This window comes from Lichenostomus cassidix, chromosome 13 (genome assembly GCF_008360975.1).
Source record: "Lichenostomus cassidix isolate B80296 chromosome 13, HeHo_3.0, whole genome shotgun sequence".
In the NCBI taxonomy this organism is placed as follows: domain Eukaryota; kingdom Metazoa; phylum Chordata; class Aves; order Passeriformes; family Meliphagidae; genus Lichenostomus; species Lichenostomus cassidix.
The window spans coordinates 7923150-7933321 of record NC_139494.1 but is presented as its reverse complement, the minus strand read 5'-3'; the positions used below and the strand labels follow the sequence as shown (position 1 = coordinate 7933321).

The 10172-nt window shown below is 49.1% G+C and overlaps 1 protein-coding gene across 3 annotated transcripts; it reads right to left on the bottom strand.

Moving 5' to 3' along the window:
* Positions 1 to 2901: 2901 nt before the first annotated feature.
* Positions 2902 to 9769, bottom strand: IRF1 (interferon regulatory factor 1). 3 transcript variants are annotated; one of them, XM_085073492.1, is made up of 10 exons: positions 9609 to 9769; positions 8343 to 8434; positions 7338 to 7437; positions 6963 to 7139; positions 6587 to 6636; positions 6327 to 6462; positions 6033 to 6158; positions 5388 to 5431; positions 4380 to 4594; positions 2902 to 3978 (listed from the first exon to the last, which is right to left on the bottom strand). In XM_085073492.1, exons 2-9 carry the CDS (start codon positions 8427 to 8429, stop codon positions 4421 to 4423), a joined length of 894 nt encoding a protein of 297 aa, XP_084929618.1. In that variant the 5' UTR covers positions 8430 to 8434; positions 9609 to 9769; the 3' UTR covers positions 2902 to 3978; positions 4380 to 4420. The 3 variants fall into 3 exon arrangements, with proteins under 3 accessions (XP_084929618.1, XP_084929617.1, XP_084929621.1); XM_085073491.1 differs by having other exon boundaries at positions 4459 to 4594; XM_085073495.1 differs by lacking the exons at positions 2902 to 3978; positions 4380 to 4594; positions 5388 to 5431 and adding an exon at positions 5439 to 5682.
* Between the last annotated feature and the right edge of the window lie 403 nt (positions 9770 to 10172).

Genomic DNA, 10172 nt, shown 5'->3' with positions numbered 1-10172 from the left:
TGTTTGTATCGTATAGCTTGTGCAGGGAGTTTATCCTAAAGAGCTGATAATGCTCCTCTGCGTATAAGTAGCCCAAATGTCTTTAATCTGTCACTCCTACAAACCCCACCTGCCCTAGAGGTGATGGAGGAGCCAGTCAGGCCTCAGCTCAGCCTAGCAGCCCCCAAGTCATCCCACTCCTGAGCTGGAGAGCACCACTCTGTTCTTCTTCCCCTCCCAAAGAGTTCAACACAACAAAACTCACAACAAAATGCCTAGGGTGGAATTTATCCATCCAGATACTTCAATGGCTGAATAACTACCAAAGTGTCTCATGGGACTTCAGCAATTTTCACTGGCAAAATATCCAACATGCAGTCTGTCACACAGGTACCTTGGCAGATAACAAGGGAAAGCACCTCCAACATCCTGATAAAATAGCCTTGGAGCATGTCTCTGGTGCATGGGTGTGAGACACTTGCTGCTGCTTTCTTTTATTCCCACTCTTGGTGAACATTTCAGTGCTGGGTTTGGGGTTTTTTTTTGTATCTGAGCATATTTGTGAAAAGCTTGCCCCTTTTAATGCATGAATGGGTGAATTAATCTCTCTTATTTTTAGCAACGTTTGCATCATCGAAAGTTTCCCTTCTCTCTCCTGCCTCCTCCCCCCATATGTGATAAACTTGCAAGGGCTTTTAAAACCAATTTCCTCCCTGTGTTGGTGATGCTGAGCTGGTGTCCTGTCTCGAGACTAGAGGAAGCTCTAGGTCCTGCAGGCCCACATTCTTTCCCTGGTAGAAGATGCTGCTGAAGCTGACCAGGACATAAATCTGGTCATGGAATCATAGAACCATCCAATGGTTTGGGCTGGAAGGGACCTTAATTCTCATCTCACTCCAACCCCCTGGCAGGGACAGGGACACATCCCACCATCCCAGGTTGCTTCAAGTCCCAGTCAACCTGGCCTTGAACACTTCCAGGAACGGGGCAGCCACAGCTTCTCTGGGCAACCTGTGCCAGGGCCTCGTGACCCTCCAGAGTCAAGAATTTCTTCCTAATATCTATCCAATCCAACCGTGCTCTGTGCCAGTTTGTAGCCATACCTCCTTGTCCTGCCAGTGTCTGCCCAAGTTAAAAGTTGCTCTCTTCTCTTTTATAAGCTCCCTTTAAGTACTGGAAGGCTGTGAATCTGGTGGGTGGTTTCTTTGCTAGTGCCCAAAATGTTCCTGCTCTAGGTCTGCAGGATATTAGGTGTGTGTGATTCAAGGCAGCCCTGATACTTGGGGATTCCCGGCAGGATGGGATTCCCAAGATGTGAACCTTCAGGCCAGACACCGTGCCAGGGAGGGGGACAGCCATGGGGGGACAGCACAGTCCCCACGCTGGCAGCTGCCACCCCCGCAGGGCGAGGTGAGGCTACCGGAGCTGCTCTCTGCCCGTGTCACTTGGAAGGCTTCCTGCGCTTGCCTGCTGCGGGCTGTCCCACGGATGGCTGGTTAATGACTAACAGCACTCAGCGACCCTGCCCAGCCTCTCCCTCCCCGGGCCACCCCTGCATCGTGGAGTGCAGCATTTGAGACCCACGACCTGGCGCTCAGTTTTCCCTCTTCCCTCAGTGTTATGAGTTAGGTCTCAAAAACCAATCAGAGACGTAGAGCCAATTAAAGAATTTATTAATTGAGCAAGCAGATAGCAGCCAAGTTACAGCGCTGGGCGGGCGCGGCGAGCCTCCCTGCTACGCCTACAGCACCCGAAGATGGCAAATCATCATTTTTTATAGCTCTCTTTACCCCCTCCCTTGAGTCCCCTCGTGGGTCTTGACTGGCGTTCTCTTGGGTGTCTCGATTGGCCGTGGAATCGTCGCTCTCTGCGCTGGTTGGTAGTGATTAGGGGTACGCAGGTTTTTTGGGGGGGGTTTCTTTCTTGCATAGCAGTTAGACTGTGTCCCGTGGGAATCACACAAGGCTTGCGGAGCAGCCTTGAGAAAAGAGTTACAATTGTTGCAAACCTTCAGCAGAACGGTTTGGCTCTAAAACAGGAACTCTTTCTGTTAAAGCAAAACTGAAAAGCAGAGTTTAGCAAAAGCAAGGAATTAAAACTTATTTTCTAAACGATTTCATGAACTATACCTATTGTAATTTATAACACTCAGAAAGTCCCACATCTGTCCCTGTCCCGCAGGTCAGGCTGCAGCAGAGCCTGCGCCAAAGGCAGTAGGAAATATCCTTTTTGTTCCAGCCCTTTGGGCTGGGTCTTCCTTTCCTGCAGCCCGATATTCTCCTCGACTCTGGCCCAGAAATGAGGTTTTTTCCCCTAAGGCCATCACAGTACAGGGGTTTTCCAAGCAGTGTCAGTGGCTGTGGCTCTCACGCTTTGCCTCAGCCTGACTTGTCTCCCACCACACATGATGCAGTAACATCAGTCCTTTACAGTGTGAAGTATAGCAAATGAATCAAATACTCAGGGGACAAACAGCTTGCTTTCCCCTTGCCTTCTGCATTGTGCTTTCTTCTTAGGCAAACATGATGTATTTAACTAGGGCTTCACTGCTGAACTAATCCCAGAAGCCAATGGTATTGCTGATAGGAACATCCATAGCAGGGACTTGCTGTACAGGATTTTTTACTGTAGCCTGTAACCTTGCTCTGAGTCAGGTCTGACTTGCAGATGCTGACAAATACAAACCAACTACCACACAATGCACAGCAGCTGGGCTCCCTTTCCCCAACATGCAGGATTCCACCCATCAGCTGCACTTGAAAGAGGCTGGGGAGTAGAAAAAGAGAGCTAACTCAATTCCCTGAGCTTTCATGAGTCATGAAAAAACCCCTCCAACTGTCTGTGTCAACAGCACATCTGTTTGGGTATTTTCAAGGAAGCTGGAATGCATCCTCAGAGCCCTTCCATGAGAAAAAGTAAACATGCCATATATAAAACATTTTATTAAAACAAATATACAACACTTTATATACAAAAATAAAATGTACAAGAAAATAGTCTGTTACAGCTTAGTGATTTGATTCCTATTAAACACACACTAGAACACCTTCCATCCAGCACTCTCCTGCACATGCAGATCCAGAGGATCTGTAGGATGTTACAGCTTGTGTGCAGTACTGGAGGGATCCCTGCAGAGTGCCAGAAGGGATCTGGGAAAGACATGGTATAAATAAAGAGCTCTGCCCCTATCAGTGCAAAATTGTTTCATGCAGCAGCTCTTGAACCCTTATGAGGAAAGGGATAGGGCATGCCATGGCAGAGAGCATCCTATAAGTCCACCTGGGGAATGAACTAGGTGGAAGCAAAGCCTAAACTGAATTTTCACATTTTAATGGTCTATCTACAGAGTCTGAAAGGTCTGAAAGATGAACTATATGATGGAGTAAATCAAAGAAGAAAAGGCCCATTAGTGCAATTTTTCTGCCTAAGTGTAATGACAGTCGTTAAGCTCAATGTCACCAGTGTTGCACAGGTAAGCAGCAGCCAGAACTAACAGGTAAGAGACTTCTCTGCAGTGTCTCCTCCAAGCACTCCGTGGGTAAAGTGCTCATCACACCACACGTGGGGAGGATGGTAAGCTGCTCCCCAGGCCTGTGGTACCCCACCAGCTCAGACTCCATGGCACACTGACACCTTCCAGCGAAAGCTTCACCTGCAGAGTAATGAGGTGGCAGCTGCAGCCGAGCACCTTCAGTGCCAGAGTCCTGCCAGCAAGGTGGGGTTCCTCTTTTACATTGCTGATGGTGGTTTTCACGCTAACTTTTCCAGGCCTACCACTTAAACGGAATAGAAAAGCTACTTTCTTTGCTCAGTCAGTAACAAAAAATTTCTTCCACTCTCTCCACACCTGTCGAAGTTTCTATCGAAGAGCAGTTTGTGGTTGGAAGAAGCCAGGGGTTTAAAACGAACAGGGAATGACTTGCATGGTTGGCCTCACTGTATCCAGCCAGGAGAAGTCCAGGCTGGTTTTCTGGTCAAAGACCCTGAAATCCATCTCTCCTAGAAAAAAGGAAACAACAATAGACACTGAATTAATGCAGCAAGAGGAAAATAGTGTATAGATATATTAAAAATAAATATAAAACAATTGAAAGATTTCTCAGATGAGAGTAAATACGTTAGACTATTATTTTGCTAAAACACACCAAACATCCTCCATTAAACTGTCTCATTAAAGCTATTGCTAGATTAAATTCTTCAGTTATACTGCAAGGAGTTCCTGAAAGCTGACCTAATGCATGCATAACACGTTTGTATATATAACCTACACATCCATAATCCTGAACTCTGTAGGATACTCCTACTGGAGGTGGTTTTGACTTTTCCTTTTCAGCAATGAATTCCTTACAACTTTCCAACAGGCAACTTGGAAATCTCAGAACACAGGGATGGTGAATTACCCCATTTCCTTTGCTGCTTTCCAATTACTGTCTTATCTGCATCATCCTTGACTGTCAGGGATCACCCAGGAGCTTGTACCTGAAGTGGTGTCGATGTCCCCATCCTGCTCCTTGTAGCTGTAGGTGCTGCACAGGCTCTGGGTGCCTGACTCGTTGGTGAGAAAGCCTTTCCCCCCAATGCTGGTGCTGTGCCAGTCTTGGGCTGGTCCAAGCAGCTGGAAGAGAAGAAGGAGATGGTAAAAACTGCTCTTTCTTGCTGCGGGTGCAATGTTTGATTCCTTGCCCTTAATTAGAAGACAGGTAAGCAACAAGATCAAGTTTTACTCAAAGTTTTAAAAAAAGAGTTAATGTAAAACAGCAAGGGCTGGAGCACCTTATCATATCTTATCAGCGAGATAAGCATGACATGTCTAGAAATGCAGATTAAGAGCCAAATATGTCAGAGGTGGAGGGAAGGGCAAAATAGAAAAATCTGGAGGATCTTTCCAGACCCTAATACAACAACCTGAGATCAAGGAAATGGCCTCAAGTTGTGCCAGGGGAAGCTTATAGTGGATATTAGGGAAAAAATTTCAGGAAACTGATTGGAACAGACTATCCAGGGAAGTGGTGGAGTCACCATCCCTGGAAGTGTTCAAAAAATATGTGGATATAGCACTTGAGGGCATGGTTAAATGAACATGGTGCTGCTGCTGGCTTGATGGTTGGACTTGATGCTCTTGGAGGTCTTTTCCAACCTTAACAATTCTGTGATTCTATGAACCTCTACTCCTAGCAGTACTCTGTAGCTTCCTCTGACTTTCACATGAAGGGTAAATATTTCCATGGGTGTGTCTTCTCCAGTTCATATTTGCAAAGCAGCTTTCTTTCTATATTTAATTTTTCAGGCTTCCTCATTAAGTGTATGTTAAGTCACGTGAGATTGGATCAGATACCTGCTTCCCTCCCTCTCTTGGTACAAACACCAACTTTGAACAATTTTATTCTGACCAGAAGAGATGGTTTTACCTTAAAAATATCAGTATTTAGTTCCTCTTCATCTTCGTCTGTGACTGTTTTGTAAGCACATAAAAAAAGAGAAGAAAACATAGATGTCAACTTTTAGCCCTCATACTTCTGCTTCTTCACCACAAAACGTGCTTCATATTCTCTTGTCACACAACACCACTACTTTGTACTCACACCCACCCCAGACTCCTCTCAGCCCTTCATCTCTGATGCTCTGCAACAACTGCACGTTGAGGTTCAGGACTCCAGCCAGCTCTGATGCCTCCCCAGCACTCAACAGAACAGAGTCCACTTGCTATGGGAGATGATAGGAGGAAGATGATTTGCACCCCGAGTGAAGAATCACTCTGATATATCCATGTTAATTATTTATTTCCCCACTGGGAAGCATGGCTACCTCCCCTGTCTCTATTGGAGCAGGTGGCATTTCAGAGCCCTTCACCCATGAGCAGGTGGCACGTGCCAGCTCTTCCCTTCTGCACCCTGGCTGGTTTGGCAATGCCAAATACCCAAATCTATCAGATGGAGGTTAGTTTTTCTACAAAACAACTCTTGTTTCTCCTGTTGCCCTAGGCACTCCTTCATCCTGTTGCCATGCCTCCAGCAGAGCAGTGAAAGACTGGGTAGGAAAGAAGAAATACCCACCTTCGGAGGATGAAGCCAGGGGAGACACCTGGAGCTGGTAGAGATCATTGGTGCTGTCAGCCATGGTGACTTCCATTGCTGGCCTCCAGTCAGGCAGGGAGCCATTCACCTCGCAGGAGGACAGGTCTGTGGGATGCACCAGGAGTTGGAACTCACAGGAGAGAGACAACCACCTCCATTTCCTCCCTGCCAGTCTGATGGCGCAGCCGCCCCAGCCCCAAGACTCATCTTTGACCGTGGGTTTATCATGAACGGCACTTGCTGCTCTGCTCAGAGCTAAGCCCAGTGTCTCACCTAAGGTGATGGCCGTGCTCTCCACCTCCACTTCCTGCCCTGCATAGTCGTGAATGGTGTAGCCACTGTGGTCATCTGGTAAAGGAGTGCTGGCTAAGCTTTCTGCTGACTCCTCCAGCCTTGTCTCTCCATAAAACTACAAAAATAAGGGTAAAGCGTGAAAGACTTGTCTAAGAACACGCAAGTTCCCATATGAAAAAAGTTAAGCAAGAAAACCACCAAAACCTCTAGCTTCTTCAGCTGCCTCTACAGACACATACCTTTCTCCTGCTCCTGTTTCTTACTTCTCTTGAAGATTTTGACTTCCTTTCTGTGAAATAAAGTGACGAATGTGAGAAAGGGCTGCACATTTTAGGTAAGTGTGAGCTCTTGCAGCCTTGAAACCTGCTCAGCAAGCTCAGCTACTGCCAGCAACAGCAACAGCAATGGCCAGTCCCCATCACCTCCTGATGCTGCCTTTAGGCATGTTTAAGGAATTTGGGATAAAATTAATTGTACAAGTTGTTCCCAGCAACAACCAGTGAGCAAGCCCAGTAGCACCAATGCTACCAACAGGTCTGTTACCCTCTACTTTTGTGGAGCAGGACATTTAAGTGCTATTTGAACAGTGTAACAGCTGCATTGCCAAGGGTTTACCTTTCTTCTGATGCTTGGTCAAGGGTGGCAGCATCCTGTAAACCCTGACAGCACTGGAGCCCTTGTTGATGCTTTTATCCTTCACTTCTTCAATGTCAGGCAGGGAATTCATGGCACAGCGGAAGTTTGCCTTCCAGGTTTTTGGATCAGGATCTTTCTCACCTTCTTTATACCTTCCTAAAAATAAGACATGGGCCGTGTGTTTAAGATTTTGCAACGCTGTTTTTTCCCACCAAAAAATACCAACATTCTATTTTCTGACATATACACTAGTAGTTAATCTAACTACCAGTGTAAGGTGTAAGTCAAGGCAAAAAAAAAATGTCTTGTTTAAGATAGTCATATGACTGATGGGAATGTAAAGGCAGCACACACCTGTGTGAATGGCCCAGCTCCGGAAAAGGCAGGCATCCTTCTCCATGTCCCAGCCATGCTTAGCTGCATGTTTCCATGGGATTTGAAATATCCTCTTATCCTGAAATTAAACCAATAGAGATTTGAATTTAAAAAAGAAACATCACAGGCCAGTTTGGAATGATGGATTTAATCAGAGAGTTCTCAGATGCAGATCAGAAATGTTATAACCCACCTGCTCTATGTTTTAATTAAATATCTATTGTTCCATCTATTTTGTTCATGGCATTTAAGGCTTTTTATGGTTTCTGAAACTGGGAAAAAAATCCCAAATATGCTACAGTGCAGTAGAAGTAAGCCATATTGCCAACTTTATCCCAGAATAATTTCAAAACATTGCATCTAATCTATTAGTATGTCATAAATTACAGCATGTTTTCTAGATATGCTTTGGCAGAGAATCCCTTTTTTCAGTTGTCCATGAGATCCTGCAGCAATCCTACCAAAAAAATGTAGCTTAAATATCCTTTTGGGATGGATATGGAAACTGCAGAGACCTGGTTCAATAAGCTCAGTGATCTTGCCCTGTGCTATCCTCTGGTACAGGGATATGCCTTACAGACCAAAAAATACAGCATTTCTTTCAGGCCAAATCTTAAAATTTGGAGCAACTGGAGTATATCACCAGTTGCATATCTGGGATAGGAGGTGACTTGGTTCAATGAGCAGCAGGAGTTAAAAGAGATCTTGAAGGTTTGTTCGTTCTCCAATGTGCACAGAATGTTTTCATCATAATTTGTCATTCCCCTCCTGGGAATTTTCTGAGGGAAAAATGGAATTATTCCACTGCTTACCAACCAGAGCTACCTTTTCTGCAGACGAAAACTGTTGCTTTTTAAACATCATGCTGGCAAGTTTTCTTCATGTTTTTTCCTTTATAATCTTGACTTGTCTTTAGTGTCATTTAAGACCAAGGATCATAAATGATACAAAAATAATACTGATGACAGTACAAAGCAGCCTCACCTTGTTAATCCATATCAGTCCTGGTATTTGATTGGAATCAATCTGCATTTCCAACCAGGGCCTCATGCGCATTCTTGACACTGGCATGTTGGCTGTGGAAGAAGTAACAAACAGGTCAGCCAAACCTCACCACTGTTGTAACCTTGCTGCAGTGTCGCCCCTCCCATACCCTCTGTGCTCTCAGCATCACCACCAACGCTACTGAGAACTACTTTTCCAGACTCAACTCTCATTCAGTGCCTCTCACCTGCTCCTGGAAGGAAGTGCCTCCTTCTCCCCCTGGCTCAGCCCCAAAGCAGGGCTCGGGTTTGGAACTGGCAAAGAGGCCGATGGCAGCAGTGGGTGTTCAGCCCGTGCTGCGCGGGGAGCTCTGCGTGGGACCCTCAGGTCGGGGGGAACCCTGCTCAGACCCCCCTCTGGGAGGGACCCTCCCGCCAGCACCGCGACTGGCTGCGGGTGTCCCCACGCTCTGTAGCCACCGAGAGGCACCGACTGCACAATTCTCTCCTTAAAAGTTTATTAATTAACTTGCGCAAGGTGGGGGCAGCGGCCTTGCCGCAGGGGGGATCCCCAATTCCACCAGGAGCCCTCCCGAGCAGCGGCGCCCGGCGCTACAGCCGCGGGGACCGGCCCTGCCGGCGCTTCCTTTGCACAAATAATTTCCTGTTTGTGGTGTTTTCCAAGACAAACAGCCCAAGATTGCCCAAAGCACAAGTTTCTAACTTTCACCAGCAACCCGCTCGGCGGGGGCGGGACGAGGTCCCGGAGCGTGCCCGCCCCGGGCCAGGGTCTGCCAAGGGCTGCTCAGGAGCAGCAGGGCTCGGGCCGCCCGCTCCGCCCCGGGCTCACCGGAGCAGCGGAGCCGTGCCCAGCACCGCGGGTGCGCAGGGACAGCCCGCCCCAGCTCGTCCCCTCCCGGGGCTTGTGCGCTGCACCGCGGCCGCTGCCCGCAGGAGGATGCCCGGTGCCCACCCGACGGCAGCCGCTGCGATGCGCCCGCTCCGCCTGCGGAACTCCTCCGCAGCACAGAGGCCAGCGCGGCCGTCCCTTGCCGAGCGGAACCGAACCGCGCCGTGCCCCCAGCACCGCTCCCACCCTGCGGGGCGCCTGCTCCCGGAACCTCCGTGCTGCGCCAAGTGCGGGGCTAAGAGTGGGATAGGATAGGATAGGATAGGATAGGATAGGATAGGATAGGATAGGATAGGATACGATACGATACGATACGATACGATACGATACGATACGATACGATGCACCGCGACCCACCTGGCTGTGGCGTGCAGTGCCGAGCCGTGCAAATGTGTGCCGAGCCGAGCCGTGGCTCCCTAGCCGATGCTCACTCGCCGCCCGCCGCCCGGCTCTGGCTGCCGCCGGCCGCGCCCGCGGGTATAACGCGGCGGCTCCGGGATTCCCCGCGCCCGGGCCCGGCCGCCGCCCGGCCAATCCGCGCCGCCGCAAGGGGCGGACGCGCTCGCCATTGGCGGCCGCCGCAGCATCACTTCGGGGAAATCACGCTGTTGTAGCACCAGCGGCTCGGGGGGGGGGCGCGGCTCCCCCGCCGCCAGCCCCAGCACCGGCCCCGCCCCGCCGCCCGCGCTCCCCCGCGGAGCCAGCACCGGCCCATGGACGGATCCCGTCCCTGTCTCATGGAGGGACCCAGTCCCTGTCCCATGGAGAGATCCAGTCCCTGTCCCATGGAGGGACCCAGTCCTTGTCATATGGAGGGACCCAGTCCTTGATCCATGGAGGGATCCAGTCCCTGTCCTACAGAGAGATCCAGCCCCTGTCCCATGGAGGGACCCAGTCCTTGTCCCTGCAATGGATCCAGCC

What these genes read in the sequence shown, in the direction of transcription:
- IRF1 (XM_085073491.1), bottom strand. Translation starts at nt 8,429, where the DNA reads ATGCCAGTGTCAAGAATGCGCATGAGGCCCTGGTTGGAAATGCAGATT. An exon ending in GAGCACGGCCATCACCTTAG is followed by an intron (nt 6,159 to 6,326) that starts GTGAGACACTGG and finishes TGCATCCCACAG; the next exon opens with ACCTGTCCTCCTGCGAGGTG. An exon ending in TAAATACTGATATTTTTAAG is followed by an intron (nt 4,595 to 5,387) that starts GTAAAACCATCT and finishes CTTCTCTTCCAG; the next exon opens with CTGCTTGGACCAGCCCAAGA.